The sequence below is a fragment of the Macrotis lagotis genome, chromosome 6 (genome assembly GCF_037893015.1).
Source record: "Macrotis lagotis isolate mMagLag1 chromosome 6, bilby.v1.9.chrom.fasta, whole genome shotgun sequence".
Classification (NCBI taxonomy): domain Eukaryota; kingdom Metazoa; phylum Chordata; class Mammalia; order Peramelemorphia; family Peramelidae; genus Macrotis; species Macrotis lagotis.
This window is the reverse complement of record NC_133663.1, coordinates 54768847-54789468: the sequence shown is the minus strand read 5'-3', so window position 1 is coordinate 54789468 and position 20622 is coordinate 54768847. Positions and strand designations below refer to the sequence as shown.

The window sequence follows — 20622 nt, the reverse complement described above, 5'->3', positions numbered from 1 at the left end:
CCCCTAAGTGTGTGTCTTGACTCCTCATATCCAATCATCTATCAAGTCCTTTCTTTTCCATATTGGTAGCATCTCTAGCATATAGATGCCCTTCTCTCCTCTGAAAACAGCACCACCTTGGGGTAAGTCTTCATCTCATTATCCTTGGACTAGTGCAATCATCATGAAGTCTTTCCCCATTCTAGTAATCTCAGATGTCAAATTAATCTTTAAGAAAGTTCTGATGGGGCAGCTAGTGGATAGTGGATAGAGCTCTGGTCCTGGAGTCAGGAATTCAAATCCGACCTTAGACACTTAATAATTACTTAGATATGTGGCCTTGGGCAAGTCATTTAAACCCATTGCCTTGCAAAAAAAAAAAAATTAGAAAGAAAGAAAGGTCTGACTATGTTACCCTCCCTATTCAGTGAACTGCAGGGGCTCCCTATTGGCTCTAGGATCAAATACAGAGTCCTGGTTTTCTTTTAAAACCAGAACCTTTTCCATCTTCTTACATCTCACTTGACATTGGTCTCCTTATTGTTCCTCAAAGAAGCCAGCCTCTCTGGCTATACCTGCCATGCCTGGAATACTTTCCCTCCCTCTGGCTTCCCTGACTTCCTTCAGATCTCAGATAAAATCTCACTGTCTACAAGAAGTTTAATCCAGTCCTCCTTCATCTTAGTGCCTCTCCTCTGAAATTAGAGGTCAGGGTGGTCGTAGGGCTTAGGGAAAGATGAAATGGCATTGGTTCTGATCAGATAAAAGGCAATTCAGTGTTCATGATAGAAAGGAACAGTTTTGGGTGATGGCAGGGATTGTTGCCTTTGTCTTTGCTCCCTCAATGTCAATACAATACATATTTCCTATTTAATAAATGCCTGTTGAATAGCCTCAAATATAGTTCCAACTCTGCTACCTCTATACCTTTTCTATAAAATGAAGTTAAAATAGATGGTCCCTAAGGTTCCTTTCTAGCTCTGAATCCTGCAGTATCCATATAGGGAACAATTATAGGAAATAAATTTGTAGAAAGAGACTAGATTGTTTTGCATGACAAAAGCATTCATTCCTCTAATAGCCATTCCTTGGTTCCTACCATGGCTGAATCATTGCTTTAAAATCCTGTGAGAAAGCCTGGATTTTGTTCTTTGAGATCACTGAAGACTTTGAATAGGAGGGAGAAAGAACGTGTGGTTTCTGACTGTCCCTGAACTTTGTGTGCTGGAAGCATGTTATAGAATTGTTTGTTGAGATGGGCCATAAGCAGTGTCAGCTACCTTGGCGGCACCCAAGTCTGATGCTTTTCACTAGTAAATCATGGTCCATTAGAATTGCTTGTAAGCAATTACAGAGCTACATAGAGCTTGACAGAAAGATTCTAGTGCATTATTTTAAGAAATTCTTTTTTTAAGCTGGGGGAGGAATGATATAGACTCCTAACCCTTGATGTTATCATTGGGGTGGGGAATTCCCTTAAGGAAACCACCAATAAGCTTCAGCATTGCAAATTATAATCTTGACCTACCAAAAAAATCACACAACCAGTATGAGTCAGAAGCAGGATATAAACCCAGGTTTTCTTGAACCTGAGGCCAGTTCTCTGACCAGTCCACCTACCTGCCTCTCTTGTAGCATTGTAAAATGTTCATGTAGCATGAATGGCTCTTTCTAAAAATGCTCTGAAGGATCTATGGCTTAATCGGCATGGGTACTCACTCCATTTATGCAAATACCCCACACTCCACTAGGGCCTCCTTAGGATATGGAGATGACCCTGAGGTGAGGAAGGCTGTGCTAGCAGAGCTTCTACCAAGTTGAAAAAGTTTTAACTCATGTGGAAGCCAAAACCAGCTCATGAGTCTAGCCAAACATGGAGATTCTTATTAGCATCTAAGGATGACTCCTGTGTGTGTGTGTGTGTGTGATGAAGCCCGTCGCTGCTTCCCAACAAAACACAGGCAGGTCAGGTTTCCAAGCAACCACTATGAACTCAGCTTTACACAAGTACCCGTTGTCTAACTTGCCTTTTTCACAAGCTCCCTCTTCTGTCTTATTTCCCAACTCAATGTTCCTCAACCCTATCACCTGTTGTTTTAGTCTCTATGGGGAAAGTGGTCCCCTTTGACAAGGTCAGTTCTCTGACTGCTCTATAGATTTGAACGCTGCTGATCACCATGTTTGATCACCTTCATCCTGGACTTTTTTTTCCTAGTGGTATTTGTTATTCTCCCACTCATTCTGACTGCTCCTGCTCAGTCTCCTTTGCTAGTTCAACATTGATTTTTCTGCTTTGTTGGTATCCCCTTCTCTGATCTGTTGACATTCTCTCTCTTGTTCATCTCATTTTATCATCTCCCCCTGAATTCAGTTATCTTCTCTTTTTCAGGTGGCTATAGATTCAGCCTTGATCACTTCTGAACCCATTGACCCATTACGTCCCAAATGGGACACATGATCTTCCCCCTTAAACCTCATTCACCCCCCCCCAACTTCTCTATTTCTGCCAAGGCCACCACCATCTTTCTTGTCATGTAGATTTGCAGCCTTCGAGTCCCTGATTCATCCTTATTCTCACATCCAACATCTGATCAGCTACCTCCCTCCACCTCTTTATCCATCCATTTTTCTCCACTCCCACAGCCAGACCTCACTTCAAACTCTCTTGTCTTCTTGCCTGAGCTACCACAATAGCCTAATTGGGTTCCTCTGCTTCTGCTCTCCCTCCTCTCCCATCTGCCAGTCACGCAGCTGCCAAGTTAATCATATTCCTAAGTCACAGGTCTGACCATGTCCCTCTGCCACTCAAAAATCTTTGGTGGCTAGCCAGTGCTTCAAGGATAAAACACAGATTCTTCTACTTGCTATTGAAAGCCCCCCGCATGTTGGTGCGCCAAACTGACTGCCCTTTAGCCACCCTGCTTTCTAGCCAAAGTGGCCCCTGAACCCTGGGTGCCCCATATTATCTCCCCTCCCAGGCATTCTCTCACGCCTGAATTCACCCCCCTTCTCTCTGCTCCTTCGATCTTTGTTGTTTCAAGGCTTCCCTCAGGTACCCCCTCCAACAGGGACCCTTTAGGACTAGAGGGAGACATCTGATCCAAAGGGACTCTAGAATCCGGGTTCAGATGCTGTCAGGGACCCTGCTTTGTGGTCTTGATATTTCATCTTCTTGAACCCCAGTTTCCTCAGCTGTAAAATAAGAGTTAGATGATCTCAGATATTTCTTGTAGCTCAATCTCTGCTTCTTGGTCATCCATCCCTAGAGGATGTGTGTTCCATCTCCCTGGCTACCCCCTGTTGTATCCATATATGTAATAGGTGTAATCCATTTTCTGTGTCTCCTATATGTGTGTACATACTTACACATATGGAACATGTATGTGTACATATCCACTGATCTCCTTCAATAGAATGTGAATGTCTCAGAGTTAGAAACCAATGAGGGTTTTTTTTTTTTCCAAGCCCCAGCTCCTAGCAGAGCGCCTTGCATGTTCTGGTGGCTTCATTGATGTTTATTGAATTGAACTAAGTTTTGTGCTTAGTCTGATTTGTCCTGGACATCCTGGGGGATGCAGTTAGAAAACATGTTTTCGTCAGCTGGCCACACCACATAGCAATCAGACAAACCCACTGACCCGAAAGGCTGTCGGACCTGGGGAGAGCCAAGCAGTAACCACAGTCACACCAAATTTGTCTCTGTTTGCAAGATCAACACAGCACGGGGAAAACTTGGAGTCATTAAAGGGTCTTCGCCCCACCCCACCCCACGCATAGGCGATTTCTGATGGAGCCTGGGCCCTGGGGCATCACAGTGGGGACTTGGGAGAGGGGCTCTCACAGAGGTCACAAGACCCTGGGAAGCAGCAGCAGCCCCAGGCCCAGCCCCTCCTCCCGGGTAACAAATGAGCAGGCAACCAAAACAGGGCAAGATGCGGGGACAAAGAGCCTGCCATCTGTCCCCTAGGTTAGAGCCCAGGGCCAAGAGAAAAGGGCAAAACCCCCAACCCCTAAGCATGGGAAGCGCCGTCCAGGGCCCTGGGGTCTGATCGCAGCATTCCTCCAAGGGCCGCAGAGGCCACTGCTTAAAGGGCCAGAAGGACAGCTGGGAAAGAGAACAAAGCGGGCAGGGGCACCCCGAGGAGGAAGGACGGCCGGAGCCCCAGGAAACAGCTGAGAGAGCTCGACTCAGCGGGCTGTTTTCCTCTGTTCAACAGTTCTTGTGCCACGGCAAACAAAAGATGTTCACTCTGATTCCCTGGGCTGTTTGGATTGGGATGCCGGATGGTCTGTGGGGGGGGGAGCGGGGAGCCGGGGAGAAGGTGGAGGGGGGCAGAGAGCGGGGGGGGAGACAGAGAGAGAGAGAGAGAGAGAGAGAGAGAGAGACAGAGAGAGAGACAGACAGACAGACAGAGAGAGAAGGAAAGGAGGAAGGCAGCATAGAGAAGGGAAGGAGGAGGAAGAGAGAGAGAGAAGAACAGAGGGATAGGAGAGGAAGGGAGGAAAAGAGAGAGATGGAGGCAGTGAGGAGAGAAAAGGAAAAGAGGAGGGGAAGAGAGGAGAGAGGGACAGAGGAGGAAGGGGAGGAAACAAGGAGAATGAGGAAAGGGGGAAAGAAAGGAAGGGGAAGGGGAAAGGAGAGAGGGGAATGGGGAAAAGAGAGAGTAAGGGAGGAAAAGAGGGAGACAGGGAGGCAAGAGAAAAGGAAAGAAAGGAAGGGGAGAGGACACAAAAGGGGGAAGAGGGAGGAAGGGAGAAAAGAAGGGAAGAAAATAGGGAGACAGGAGACATTGAGGGAAAAGAGGGGGAAAGAGAAAAGGAGAGAGGAAGGGAGACAGGGAGATAGTGAGGAGACAGAAAAGGAAAGGAGGGGAAGAGAAAGGAGAGGAATGGAGGGGGAAAGAGAGGAAGAAAGGAGGGAAGAGAGGAAGGGAAGGGAAGAGGACACACAGAGGGAGTCAGGAGAGATAAAAGGAAGGGGGGAAGGGAGAGAGGAAGGGGGAAAAGCAGAGGGGGGTTGGAGAGAAAGACAGAGAAAGGCAGACAGACAGGAGAGAAGGAGACAGCCTGGCATGGAGGGGGGCAGAAAGAGCAGAGCAGGGAGCTAGAGGCACTTTCTCTCCGGTTTGCCAGTTTGTGCTAAAGGTGAGGCAGAGGCTTTATCATTTGGTTGTTTGACCCCTGCTCACCAAGGACCAACAAAGTGAATCAAGGCAGCTACAGCCACGACTGGCTGTTGTAGCTCAGTGCTAACATTAGAAATGGATAAGCATTCCATAAGCGGATGGTCCATTTGGACCTTGAGGTCTTTGTCCTGAGTTCTGATGTGGACTTCTGGCAGAGAGTATAAATCAGATTTTCCATGAATATCATATGCACCAAGTATATCTTTGAATTGCCTCTCTCCCTTCCCCCAATGCCAATGCCCCGGTCTCTTTATTGTTACTGTCCACTTTGCTTGGGTCCATACCCCAAATTAGGAATGCCAAGAGAACAGGATTCTGACTTAGTCCTCTCTCACCCCTCCATGGCAGCTATAATACCAGCAATCACATTTCTGTGGCAAATAAAGTGCTACCAAGCTCTTTCCTCTGTCTTCCTCTGAAGTAGGTAGGTATAGATGCGGGGCAAACAGAGGAAGTCTATGGGAGTTAACAATCCCCATCTGGGATCTATGGCTAATTCATGGGACCTATCAAAGTTTCAATCCCCCCCCACACACATCCCCACATACACCAAACATCCAAATAAAGCCCCCCAAAATGCCTTATGAGTAACAAGGATGAGAAAGATAAAAGAAAAACTTGCATAAGTGACTTGACCCCTCCTATGACTGCTCATTAAGACTTATCAGAAGCTTCTGGAGTCTCTGGGAGGAGATTAGCTAAAATGGGTAGAGATCTATATACTGTGTGAGCAGCCCAGACCCATCAAAACATAGGGTCAGACTAGTGACCAGACCACTGCCCAGTCAGCCTTACCTGAGTTTTGATATTGAGCAAAGGAGACCAGGACTGAGCCAAACCCTAGGAATCCCCTAGAAGAGTCCAAACAGTTTTTGGCCATAACATCCAGGTCCAAACTGGACTCATCTCCAAGAATTTGAAAAGGAGCAGAGTCCAATGTTGATGCACATCCCCAATACCTGAAGCTGGAGATCATGAGTAAACAGAAGAAAACATCAGACACCCAAGAGGTGATCCCAGGAGAAGAGTAGGGAGGCTTCACAAGTCCTGGTGGACATCCAGAGAAAAGGATGACTGGGCCATGAGGACTTTAAGAGACCCTGGGAGAAATTATACAATATGTATTGTTAAATGAATTGAGAGCAAGGGGGGGAAAGATTAGATAGGAGAAAATAGCTTACACTAGAAGAATTAGTGAAATTGTAAAGAATCAGATTTTAGAAAAGACACAAAGTGACTCAGAGACAAAAAATTAAAACCCAACATATAGATATGAAACCTATATTTATACAGACTCTACTATATGGAGCCAGCACTTACACTAAGCAGTTCACAAATATCATCTCAACTGATCTTCACAACCACCTTGGGAGGTTATTACATTTTATTATTACATTATATTACATTTTACAAAGAGGAAACTGAGGCAAAAGAAGTGACGTGACTTGCTCAAGGTCACACAGCTAGTAAGAATCTGGGATCTGTTTCCTGATTCTAGTCCTCTTTCCACTAATCCTTTCACTTTACACATCTAGAAATCCTTGGAGAGGCCCCTGGTGGATCAGCTTCAGACCCAACCTAGCTGACGGTGCGGACCCATGCTTCTGCCTCTCCCGCAGCTCTTCGCCTAGAAACTCACAGGTCCTCCTCTTATCAGGTGCCCATGGCAGCGGCAGCCTGTGTGTGTGGTGGCAAGGTGGAATTGAGCACAAGAATGGGAGAACTATCAAAAGACTAGCTCAAGTTACAAAATTTCCTTCCACCCTCCCTCCCCAGTCCCCTCCCCTCAGCAGGCTAACATTGTACATAGATATTTTTGATAAACATGTTTACAGATTAGTCATTGTCAGTACAAGGAATTAGGATTAAGGGAAAGAGAGACATAAGAAATAATTTTTATAAAATGTTCAACAGATTCTAAAAGATTTTATTTTGTTTTGCTTTGCTTTTCTTCCCCTGGATGGGGATAGCATTGTCCACAGCCAGTCTAATAGGGTTTGTCCTAGCTCTCTGAATGGCTAAGAGGAGCTGCTTCCATCAAGGTTGTTCATCCCATAATGTTGTTGCTGATGTGTACATTGTTCTCTTGGTTCTTACCTTTATTTTACAGATGAAAAAACTTCCATTCCAAGGGATTATTTAGCTAGATAAATGGTAGAACTAGTCCTAAAAACCGTTTTTTTCTCTACCATGTCAGTCATGAAGGAACCTTGGACACCAACCCAAACATGCATGAGAACCCCACTGATACCCAGCAAGTGGTCACCTAGCCTTCAGTAAGGCCTTCCAGGTCCCTGGTCATACATGGATGGGTCCTCATTAATTAATAGACCTTAATTAAATCTCTGAGTGATGGGAGTAGGAAGGAACCCTGTAGCCAGAAACTTGAACTCACCTCAGCAACAGATCCTGTAACTCATTCCATGCTTCTCTAAACCATAGCTTATTCAGCCATTCCTCAGTTGATGGGCATCCCCTCAATTTCCAATTCTTTGCCACTCCAAAAAAAGAGCTGCGATGACTGTTTTGGAACATGTGGAACTTTTCCCATTTTTTTATGATTTCTTCTGGATATAGGCCTAGATTGGAATTGCTACAAAGGGAATGAACAGTTTTAATGCTCTTTGGGCATAGTCGCCCTTTACTTTGCAGAAGAGTGGACTGTTCAGAGACGTTCTGTTCTAGGCCACAGATAAGCAGTAGCTGGCATTCAGAGCCAGGGCCCCCCCCCCCTCCAAAATCCAACATTCCTTTTGCACCACCTGGGTCGTCTGTGTGATCTGGAAGAAGTCACTTAGTTCATCTACAAAGTGGGCTGAACTCCAGTGATTTCTAAGATCCCTATGGTTCTAAGTTGCTGCTTTAAATAGTGTGAAGGCATAAGGGGCACAATCACCACGTTCCCCCTACTCCTACCCCCCCCCCCCCCAGTGCAGAAGCTGGAATTTTAAATGAGTTTTAAATGAACTTTAATTTTATTCTTCTTAATCATATTATACATCCTGAGTCCTGTCCAATGCCAGGGGGTACCCTGGAGTACCCTAAACAACCAGCAGCCGATCACTGCCAAACTCCACCCCATTGGGGCTGGTGCCTGAATCTAGGGCTGTGTTGGTGGGTAAGAGAGTATCCTCCAATTAAATCTTTTGCCCCCCCCCAGATGTTTATGGATTTCTTCTTTCCCTTCACAGCTGTCAAAGACGTTTACAGGAAGCATTACTGAGGAAAATGTTTCATGAAAAGCAATTGTTCTCAAAACTGTGGTTCAGGACCCTTGGCAATCCTTGAGACCCTTTCCTGGAGACCATAAAGTCAAAATCATTTTCATAATAATAGTAAGATGGTATTTGCCATCTAAAATCATCTTATCTTCCCCTTCTTTGGGAGGCTGGATTTTCTTCGTATCTTCAACAAAGAAACAATATCACAATACAGAAACAAGAGAATTCAGCTGTCTTCTATTAAGGCAGACATTAAAGAGATTTGCAAAAATAATATCACTCTTTTACTAGTTTTTTTGTTTAGGAAAATATTTTTTCATAAAATTTTTATTTATATTAGCACATAATTGTATCTTAAATAAGAATTATTTTAAAATATTAAGTTTTAATTTCTAATAAAAATTCTTGGTACCATCAATAATTTTTAAGAATATATAGGATTGGGGTGGCTAGGTGGCGCAGTGGATAAAGCACTGGTCCTGGAGTCAGGAGTACCCGAGTTCAAATCCAGCCTCAGTCACTTAATAATTACCTAGCTGTGTGGCCTTGGGCAAGCCACTTAACCCCATTTGCCTTGCAAAATAAAAAATAAAAAAAAAGAATATATAGGATTTTGGGAAAGCTAGGTGGCACAGTGGATAGAGCACCAGCCCTTGGAGTCAGGAGGACCTGAATTCAAATGCAGCCTCAGACATTTAATAATTATCTAACTATATGACCTTGGGCAAGTCACTTAACCTCATTGCCTAGCAAAAATAAACAAAAAGAATATATAGGATTCTTCATTTTATTTTTTTGGTTTGTGTGACAAAGAGGTGATTTACCCAAGGTCTTAAAGCTAGTAAGTATCAAGACTCTGAAGTTAGGTTTGAACTCAGGTTCTCACCACCTAGTAGTCCCAGGAGTCCTCAATTTTTTTTAGTATGTTGGGGTTCTGAATCCAAAAAGTTGAGAACTACTGGTCAAAAGAATGAATTTTTTTATTGTGTTTTTATATGAATCTGTGACTTCAATAATGGAGGCAACTTCAAGTGAAAAAACTCCTGCTATCAATGTAAATCAATAGCTATTCTGTAACTTAAGAATATTGGCATAGAAAACCCAGGGTCAACTCCCAATTTAGCTGTGTGATTTGGGGCAAGTCATTTAATATTACTCAAATTCATTTTTCTTAATTGTCATTAGCCTAATCCCTGTTGTCAGCCCTACATCTGTATTTTCTAGTTAATCCTGACTCATCTTCCTGAGTTGACTCTTTACTAGCTATGTGAATCTGGGTAAATCACTTCACCCTGTTTACCTTGGAATCCTCATTTGAAAAATGAACTGGAGAAGGAAATGGCCAACCACTCCAGTATCTTTGCTAAGAAAACTCCAAATAGTGGAACACAACTGGAACAAATAAACAACAATGGCCAACTATAGACTAAAATTTGGGGGATACTGTTGTCATTTTAATTCTTCATCTTATATCTATTGATGTCTTTTATTTTTACATCATCTTCATTTCTAAACAGATCCTCCCCACTCCTCTATACAGCAAGTCCTCTTTGGATTTTTTGGTTTTTTTGCAAGGCAAACGGGGTAAGTGGATTGCCCAGGCCACACAGCTGGGTAATTATTAAGTGTCTGAGGTCAGATTTGAACTCAGGTACTCCTGACTCCAGGGCCGGTGCTCTATCCACTGAGCCACCTAGCCACCCCAGCAAGTCCTTTTTCAAGAAAGATTTCTAAAGAAAGGGAAAAACCTCGGTTCAATACGAACAGCCAACACATCGTCAATGTCTGAAATATTCTATACCTATAGCTTCCCCAGCTTTTCAGGGATGGAGGCCTATTTTCTCAGCTCTTCTCTGAAACCAAACTTGGTCATTAAGACCACATTCCACTTCTTCAGATTCTTTTTTTTTTTTTTTGGTTAGGTTTTTGCAAGGCAAACGGGGTTAAGTGGCTTGCCCAAGGCCACACAGCTAGGTAATTATTAAGTGACTGAGGCTGGATTTGAACTCAGGTACTCCTGACTCCAGGGCCAGTGCTTTATCCACTACACCACCTAGCCGCCCCCAGATTCTTTTTTTATCAACATTATTCGAGCTATTATGTATCTTACCATGCTCATCAAAGTCTTCCCATGCTTCCCTGAATTTTTCATATTTATCATTTCTTACAGTGAAAATAATATTCTATTACATTTAAGCACCACCAGTTTACTTGGCAATTCTCCAATTAATGGGCATTTACTTTTATCTCCTCCCAGTTCTTTCCTCTCACAAAGAGCATTGCAGTGGTCATAGGAGATCTTTCCATCTTTGATTTCCTCGGGGTATACACTTCACAGTAGGATCTCTGGGACAAAGGGCATATTCATTTTATTTTCTTTTTTAGCATAACTGCAGATTGTTTTCCAGAATGGTGGGGCCAGTGAAAACTTCCACCAACAGTACATTGGGGTGACTAGCTTTCCACATTCCCTCCAACATTGACTATTTCCATATTTTTATCATCCAATTTAATCATTTCCAATTTACTGGATATGAGGTTAAACATAAAATTGTGGGGTTTTTTGCATGAGAATACTCTGCTCAATATCTGGATTCCAACTTTTTTTTCTAAAGTCTCTATATCTCATTTTAAGCTTATCACCAGTTTCCCTCAAAATATCCATATTGGGGTGACTAGGTGGCACAGTGGATAGAGCACTGGCCTTGGAGTCAGGAGTACCTGGGTTCAAATCCAGCCTCAGATATTTAATAGTTACTTAGCTGTGTGGCCTTGGGCAAGTCACTTAACCCCATTGCCTAGCAAAAACTAAAAAAAAAAATCCATATGAAAATTTACTTCTACACATCCATGCTCTGCTCCTCTCTTCAAATCCTCTCCTAATAAATAGGGATGGTTGCAAAATAGCAATGAAATGCTACACTTTTAAAATAATGAAGGGATAGTCTCTTCCTGGTGTTTTTTTCCTTGAATGTATCTCTGAGTCTAAAGTTATACTCTGATCCTTTAGTGTGGAAGTGACTAAGTTTTCAAAAGCTCTACCGAACTCTAAATAATAATAATAATAAAAAAAAGGCAAGAAACAAACCACAAATAATGTTGTCTGAGACACTGCAAGGCTAAGTTTGCAGAAGTCATCCCAAATAGCCACAGTGATGCTGGCAAATGTTTTAACAACTGACTCTCGATGATAATAATAATAATAAGCTTGACACTTTAAAAGTTAATCTTGTCTGTGTTACTAACATTTCCCCCCTTCATTTTCTTAAGCCTAGAAATCATAAAATGATTCATCAAGCCCTGGTTTCTATCATTTACCTATTTCTGAAATGTAAATGCTCACACTGAAAATTTAACAATCAGCTCTTAAACTTGCTCCAGCATACTCTAGCATATAGTTGGTCATATTTATATTATTTATATTTTATATTTATCTTATACTAAATGCATGTTTATATAAAATAAAAGGTAGTGGTTGTGTTGTCCCAATATGTTGCAGCTTTCTTTAGGATCTAGAAAGGTCAGAGAATGCCCCTCTCTCATAATTCCATGTTCACCACATTCAATATATTTTATAATTAAAATGTGATGCAGCTATCCTAATGCAAACAGTTTATCTAAAAAAAAAACCAACAAAAATCAAACACAACCAGAAAAAAAACCTCAAGATGTAACCATTCAATCTCTCTTTACATGAACCAAGTTTAGTCTTAAGGGTCAGCCCCAATAAAACAGATCTTTTTAATTCTGGAAAATCTCAGCATAGAGTTCAAGTTGGTAGGATTGGATCCAAATCCTGCCCCTGCCAATAGAGAGTAGGCAAGTTATGCAATATTTCTGATCCTACATTTCCTCCTCTCTAAAATGAGGGGGTTAAATTATATAGCTTCTGAGCTATGGTCCCATGTAGTGAGGTCAAAGGATAACAGATGGGCAGCTGTTCATACTTCCCCACCATATGCAAAATATTAAAATATGCAAAATGCTCAATAGGGCTGCCCAAGCCTTCCCTGAAGAGGCATCTTGGTCCATGGAAAAGAGATTGGACTGGACGACTTGAGAACCCTTTCAGTTCTGGGTCCAGGACCCTACGATCCTTTGATTTATGTAAGGGAACAAAATTTGTAGAGGTATAAGAGCATTTTATGTTGAAAAATACATGTTTCCTGTAAGTTTTATTTGTTATTCAGTTGTTCATGTATAGAGCAGTTAGGGAGAAACTAACATAAACTGCAACTATAATTTACCCCTTGTGAAATCTGTATTTTGGGCCAAGTTGGAATAAAATATTCAGCACTGGAATGAAAGGAAAAAAAAATTTCAACATCAAAAGAGTTATGTTTCATCTCTTCTTAAGGAATATAATAAATCAGGAACTGTCTCAAATTTGGGCAACAAAAGGGGAACAGTGACAAGTTCTGGGAGACTCCACCAATTGGATGGTTATTCCTTGAATAATCAAGAGTTGATTATAATCATAATTTTCAAAAATTAACCAATTGTAAAACTCCCCTCCTTTCATTACAGGCTGGAACCAATGGTTACATGGCTCCAGAAATCTTGATGGAAGAAGAAAGTTATTCCTATCCTGTGGACTGGTTTGCAATGGGGTGTAGTATTTATGAAATGGTAGCTGGAAGAACACCATTCAAAGATTATAAGGAAAAGGTCAGCAAAGAAGATTTAAAGCAGAGAACCTTGAAGGAGGAGGTCAAATTCCAACACCCAGGCTTCACAGAAGAAGCCAAGGACATTTGTCGTCTCTTCCTGGCCAAAAAAGCAGAGCAACGCTTAGGAAGCAGGTAAACATGGGTAGGCTGTTGTAAGGGACTGTTGTGTGGGGGAGTACTGTAAAATTTCATCACCTGGTGTTCTCTAGCACCAGAATGTTATTTACGGGTTGATTGTAAAGTCCCACAGGAGTGGGAGTGGATATTTAAGCACTTCTATTTGGTTTAATAAACAGAGAACTTGGAGAACTTTAAGGAGAACTTGTCCCCCTCGTCCCCCACCCCTTCAATGCTTGCCTCAGTAAGGGTAAGCTAGCCAGCAAGAACCTAACACTTCCTGAGCCTAGTCAACAGTAACATAACAGGCTGTGTAACTAGGGTGAGCATTATTAACAGCCTATTTTAGATTGATGAAAATGCCTTGTCATTGACCAGTGATGCATTTTATCTAGGTCTCTGGTCCAAGTTAGTATAGCTAGGTGTAAAAGAGGCTGGCCAAATGATCTTTCCCATCAGAAACTTTTAAAAGCAGTCCAGTGAGTCAATGAAGGATTGCTATCGACCCTAGTGAAGGGAATACCTACCCTGATGACACATAAATCCTTAAAAACCTAAGGGTTTTCAGTGCCAACAGAGTTCTGGTCCCCTCCTCACCACCACTCCATGTCTTGTCCTCTAAAGTTACCTTCCATCTACTCTGTGTATATCTCATGTAGGTATATGTCTTATGATGATGTAGATCTATTTTTTAAACATGAATGAATATATGAACAAATTGTTATTAAGCTCTTATATGTACCAGTAAGCCCTGGGGATACAATTAGGATTATGTCAGTCTTCCATCTCAAGAAATTCATATTCTAATGAGAGAGACAACCCCTATGGGAAGTTTTAGTTGCGAATCAGAAGGAAAGATCCTGTGGTCCTTAGGGTATAGCAGCAAAGATAAAAATCTGTTTCTGATGTTGAACCTTATTTGGTGGCAAGACTTTTCTTTTTTGGGCCTTCAGCATCTGTGGCCATAACCACCATAAGAATAGTTGCTGGCTTCATCTCCAAAGAGATTGCTCCCCAAGATGATGACTTGAGGACATCACAGAAGCATTGCTACCCCCAAAGCTTTTGGGCTCAGGATGCTGGGTTGTCTTCTTCAGGGTCTGAAGGAAGATGGTTGTCAAGGTGATGGTGGTGATTTGACTCATCAAGTACAGGCTGCTTCCTGTCCCTCCCTCTGGTGCCATGATGTTATCTCCCTCATTAGAATATAAGCTTCTTCTGTTTCCAGCTCTAAACATAATGTGTGAATCTTACTAGTAATTGCTTATTGCTTGGTTTGATTGATGCTTGTCATTCAAACCATCTGTATCCTGTTTGGAAACCAAACTATATTGTCAATCAAATAACAAATATGGGTGGGGTGTAGAGAATTGGTTCATTTTATTGCTTCTCAAAATGAAAGAGGAAACTCAAATTCCTGCAGAAAAAGAAAGTAAAATTTAAAATACATAAAATTGGGTAGCATATTTCAGGTTATCTATTACAAAAGGAGGGTTTGATTAAATTCTTGTTAGGATTGGGTTTTAGACTCTTGAAAAATCTATATGAATATATATTATAATAGATTTAGACTTGGGAGGGCTCCTAGAGGACAATCTCATCTCATTTATTCAATTTATAGATGAAGAAACTGGAAGCTAGAGGGATTCAGTGATTCAACCAATGTCACATAGATTCAAATTCAGATCCTTTGTTTCCAAATCCAATGCTTTTTACACTCTACATCCTATTTCCTTAGTTTTGCTGGGTTGTAATTTTTTCTGCTAACTGTATTTTTGTGTTCCAACCAACCCTTTTATTCCTCAGTCCACTTCTCAATTAAAATTTTTCTCCAGATTTTATAAGCTTTCAAGGTTTATGTTCATCTTTTGGGGGTTCTTTGAATGCTTTTATGGGTTTAACTCATTTGAGTCATGTGATAGATTATTTTTTTTAACATAGTAGTGCTTTCACTCCCAAGTCAGTATAGTTCTCTTTGGAGTTGGGAGACATTCCTTATTCCACTCAAGCTGCTGTTGCTCAAAATGTTAGATACTTCTTATTTGGATTTGCCTCCCTAGGCTTCCCTATAGTCTCCTAGATTTCCTTAATAAATTCCCTCTGCCCTTTGAATATGGACTTTAGAAATAGGAAAATAATCTAGAAGTGAGTCAAATGGGTGACCCACGCTGGGTGATACTGGTTTGGGTCAAAAAACAAGGTATGATCAGACCAGTTTCCTCATTACAGATGTTAATATTTGTCTAACTTGGTCCTGAAGGCAATTCCAAACTTAGAACTTTGGTGTGAAGCAGGTAAAGGAAGCAGGTAAAAAGGTGTTGAAGATAGTGCTTGATTGTCCTCCCTAAATCTTGCTTTTCTTAAAACCTATCTAATGAGAGAGTTGAACTGAATGATGACCAAAGCCCCTTCCAACTATAAAATCTCATAATTCTTAATTATGTGTATAAATTCTCCATGGTTTAAAGACTTGTGGTATGTTTTTTAAAAATAGAAAATGGACAAAGTACTCAAGGAAAATGCTATCCTAAAGCATGCCCCAAACTTTGTACTACAAAGCATCTGTTATCATGACTCTCTTGAATAATTGTTTGTGAAGTTAGGGAGCACAGCATATAAATAACAGCTGCTCAATAATACAACCTCCAAATTTCATTCCAACTCCTCATTGATTCTTTTTTTTTGTTTTGTTTTATTTTTTAGGTTTTTGCAAGGCAAATGGGGTTAAGTGGCTTGCCCAAGGCCACACAGCTAGGTAATTATTAAGTGTCTGAGACCCGATTTGAACCCAGGTACTCCTGACTCCAGGGCCAGTGCTTAATCCACTGCCACCTAGCTGCCCCTCACTGATTCTTTAAAAAAAAAAAAAAGATTTAATTCAAATGACAAAACCCAAGCAAGTGTTTTCCTAAAACCTGAACCCATTCCAAAACTGCAGATGGCTTGGTCCAGGGTCCAAGTGTCCTCTGGGTTGTGTTTGGACATTTAAAGTAAAGTTAAAAACCTAGGTCCTTGAAGAGGCTTTCTGTAAAGCTGGTCTTCCCTTGGTCCTCCTTCCTACTTTGTCTTCTGTCTGTGATTCTTCCAGAGAAGCCAGGAATCTTTCCCAACACGTTGCTCAGCTGCCTCATGGGGTTAAATGAGGTGTGTTCTGTCTAATCAAAGAAAAGATGGCGAGTCTTTAAACTTGGAGCCGGGCTTACCCTGGCATTCGTGTGTATCTTTTTATCACGTGGCTCCTCAGTGCAGCAGGACAAGGACAACAACAAGCCCTGAGGTTTCTGATAGAAGTCCTTCCAAGAGACACAGCCTCCCAGATGATCCTGACATCTGGGCTGGGCTTAACTGACCACACATTATCCTCAAGTGGACACTTCATACATAAGCAGGTGCTTTCTGGCCTCAGTTAATATAAAGGGACCAATTCTCATCGCAGCGTGATTTTCCGAAATGGGGAGAGAGTGCCAGTCACTTCCCTGAAACCTATTCCTCTCTATTAATGAGGAAGAGAAGTCTTCTCTCCGGCTCTCTAGATGATGATCAAGATGCGGCCTCTCTTGAGAGCTTCTCCTAGTTGTGCCAAACCAAACTTCAGGGTGATGGGTAAAAAAAACAATCACCACATAGCTGCTAGGGACCAGTCCAAAAGTAACAATATCCTGAGTACTACCTAATAACAGAACTGGGGTGAGCTCCTCTAAGGCAGAGCCTTCATGTTCCTCGTTTGACTGTGATTGGGAGATTGGGGGGGGGGGGTAAACGAATAAGGTAGAATTCTCTGCCTTGGTCCTCAACTCGAATAAGCAAAGACCAGACAGGGGCCAGACACTGTCTAGAGGCTGGAAAGAGGGAGAGGTATGAAAGACAGACCTGCCCTCAGGAGGCATGCAATCCAGTCGAACATCCTGGATAGGTAATGGAAACTCAAAGAGGCTTGTGATTTCCCATTTTGGTGGAAATATGGTTTTCTAAGAGGCTACAACTTGCCATATCAGAAGGTTAGGGTCGGTCCATCAGTGCCTCATTTTGCTATTAAAAACCCACTATTCCTGATGTTAAGATTTGTCTTGTAAGGCTTTCCAGGACATTAGGCCTCTCAGCTTTCTCTAATTGCATCAGTTAAAAGTTCCTCAGAGCTAGTTTTCAACCATACTTTTGATCTCTGGAAGAATGTGTTCCTTCCTGCAGCCTGGAAGCAGTGGGGGTCTCCAGCACCCCCAGAATGGCATTGTTGGTCTTCCCTGGCCGGAGTCCAGAGGACCTACCATTGTCAGAATGAATTACTCTCTTGTGGTTCATAGCCTGACTTGATGTCCATGGGATTCAAAACCCTTCAGTTTAATTGCAGCAAAGCAAAAATCATCTGATAGATCAACCCTGAGCCATACAGGGAAGGTCTCGGAATAGGGCCCCCAAGCTAACTAAAGGAGCTTCATTTTAGAAGGTTCCAGTAGATGGCAACCCTGCTGCTCTCTTGGTTCAGTCAATCTTAAAAAGGTTTGGTTTAAGAGGCAGCTAGGTGGCGTAGTGGATAAAGCACCAGCCCTGGAGTCAGGAGTACCTGGGTTCAAATCCGGTCTCAGACATTTATTAATTACCTAGCTGTGTGGCCTTGGGCAAGCCACTTAACCCCGTTTGCCTTGCAAAAGCAAAAAAAACAAAACAAAAAAAACCTAAAAAAAAAACAACACAAAAAACTAGGGTTGGTTTTAGAAGAAAATATGCAAAATATTAGAGCATTGCATTCTGGAGCTCCAGATTTGGGATCATCCCCACAGTGGAAGTGTTGGAATAGACCCTGAAAGAGCCCTTTCAGAAGACTCTAAGCAAAAATCCAAGGGGAAACAGTCTGATGATTGGCCACTAGAACAAATAGCTCATGACTTGGAGCTCTTATATTCTATAATATGATCCAGTTATACCCTTTCCTTTAAGTGTGTGTGTGTGTGTGTGTTTGTGTATTTGGGTGTTTGACTGGGACCTGAGATTTCATTAGTGAACATATTAGAAACTCCCTCCACTGAGGTATGTATATCACAGAATGTCGCCTGGGGCACTGAGAGAGGGAGGGAGGAAGGAAAAAGAGGGAGGAAAGAAGAAAGTAAATAAGCATTTACTATGTCATAGTCACTGTGCTGAGAACTTTATAGTTTTCCACTCACAACAGTACTGGGAGGGACAGTATCCTCATTTTACAGATAAGGAAACTGAGATAGACAGAGACTCAGTGACTTGCCAGGCAAGGTCACACAACTAGTAAGTATCTAAAATTGAAATTGAACTCAAGTCTTCCTGACTTTTTCTAGTGATCCAGTTAACTACCAAACCCAGCTCAAGGTACTTGTCCAGCTAGCATGTATCATAGGGAGCAGTCTTGAACCCAAGTCTGCCTCCCTCTAGGATTACAGCTTGATTACAGCATGCTTCCTTTCTACTACTGTAAAGATTTGGATATATATGAGAACTTTCTGTCTCTGATTGAGTTTCTGGAAGTATATGTCCAGAAGTGGCATTATTGAGTCAGAGTGGTAAAAATAGTTTAATCATTTTCCTCACATAGTTTCAAATTATTTTCCAAAACAATTGAATCCATTTAGAGGCCTGTCAACAGTGTATTAGTGTACCTGCCTTACCACAGCCCCTCCAGCATTGACTTTATACTTTATCATCTTTGCTAATATGCTTGATATAAGGTTTTTTTTTTTTAAATGTTAGTTTCTTTATAAGATTTTGAGTTCCAAACTTTTCTCCCACCCTTCCTAAGATAGCAAGCAATCTGACATAGGTCATACATGTGCAATCATGTTAAACATATTTCCACAGCTCAGTTGTTTTAACCTTTATTTCTCATGTTAATAATTGGAAATTTTGGGGCAGAGCCAAGATGGAGGCAGAAAGGCAGCATTTCCTGGGAGCTCCTTCTTCCCCAAACTCCAAAAGCATACAAATTATGACTCTAGCCAAAATTTAGAGGGGCAGAATCCACAGAAAGACTGAGTGATACATTTCCCCAGTCCAAGATTACTTAGAAATTCTGTGGGAAAGGTATGTTTCACCAAGACCGGGGACTGGGAAAAAGCCACAGCCACAGCCCCAGTGCAACCCAGCCCAGCCCAGCCCAGAGATCACTGGCAACAGCTTGAGGAGGCAGTGAAAGAACTCTGCTCTACCAGAATGAGTGGAGTGAGGAGCATTGACCGCAGAATCTGCAGCAAAAATCTGGAGAAAGCAGCCTGCACCCCCAGAGACAGTAAGGGAAGTCTTCAGAGATTTCTCTGCTCTTCCTCAGGGTAGGACTCTGATAGTAACCTACACTCAGATCCAGGTTGCAGTTTGGGCTTCCATACTAAGTAGCTAAGCTGGATCCCTCATTATAGCTCCAAGGCAGAGGGAAGTATGGGGGGCATCTACATATCAAAGCACAGGCAAGAGAGCATAAGACATTGGAGGAATAAAGGTCCCAGTGGGGTGTCCCCCCCCAAAAAAAAATCAAAGCCTTGGACTGAGGAAATGAGTAAACAACAGAAAAACAAGAATCTGATCATAGAAAATTACTTTAGTCCCATGGAAAATCAAAACACACACTCAGATGATAACAAAATCAAATTTTCTATATCCAAAACCTCCAAGAGAAATAGAAAATGGGTTCAAACTATGGATGAGCTCAAAAAAGACTTTGAAAAGCAATTAAGGGAGGTGGAGGAAAAATTGGGAGGAGAAATGAGAGCAATTCAGATAAATCATGAAAACCAAATCAACAGCTTCGTGAAAGATATATAAAAAAAATACTGAAGAAAATTATACATTAAAAATCAGTTTAGGACTAATGGAAAAAGCAAAACAAAAGGCAAATGAGGAGAAGAATGCTAAAAAGCAGAACTGGCCAGTTGGAAAAGGAGATAAAAAAACTCTCTGAAGAAAATAACTACTTCAAATGAAGAATGGAACTAAAGGAAGCTGATAACTTTGCAAGAAATCAGGAAGAAATAAAACTCTTCCAAAAATTAGAAGAAAATGTGAAATATCTCTTTGGAAAAACAACTAATCTCGAAAACAGATCCAGAAGAAATAATCTGAAAATTATTGGGCTACCTGAAAGCCACACTCAGGAGAAGAGACTAGACTTCATCTTTCAAGAAATAATACAGCAAAATTTCCCTGAGATCCTAGAAGAAGAGGGTAAAATAGAAATTGAGAGAATTCACCAGTCACCTCCTGAAAGAGATTGCAAAAGAAAAACTTCCAGGAATAATATAGTCAAATTTCATAACTCCCACATCAAAGAAAAAATTTCTAAAAGCTGCCAGAAACAAACAATCTACCGAGGCTCCATAGTCAGGATTACACAGGATCTGGCAGCATCTACATTAAGGGCTCATCAGGATTAGAATATGATATTCTAGAAGGCAAAAGATCTTGGTTTACAACCAAGAATCAACTACCCAGCAA

At 41.7% G+C, this 20622-nt stretch overlaps 1 protein-coding gene across 1 annotated transcript in view; it reads left to right on the top strand.

Annotated features, from left to right (window-relative positions):
* GRK7 (G protein-coupled receptor kinase 7) overlaps positions 1-20622 on the top strand; it is a 40163-nt gene that overhangs the window by 14796 nt on the left and 4745 nt on the right. Inside the window, exon 3 of the mRNA XM_074192536.1 lies at positions 12914-13188. Within this exon, the coding sequence (XP_074048637.1) occupies positions 12914-13188 (275 nt within the window). The remainder of the gene's footprint in view (positions 1-12913; positions 13189-20622) is intronic.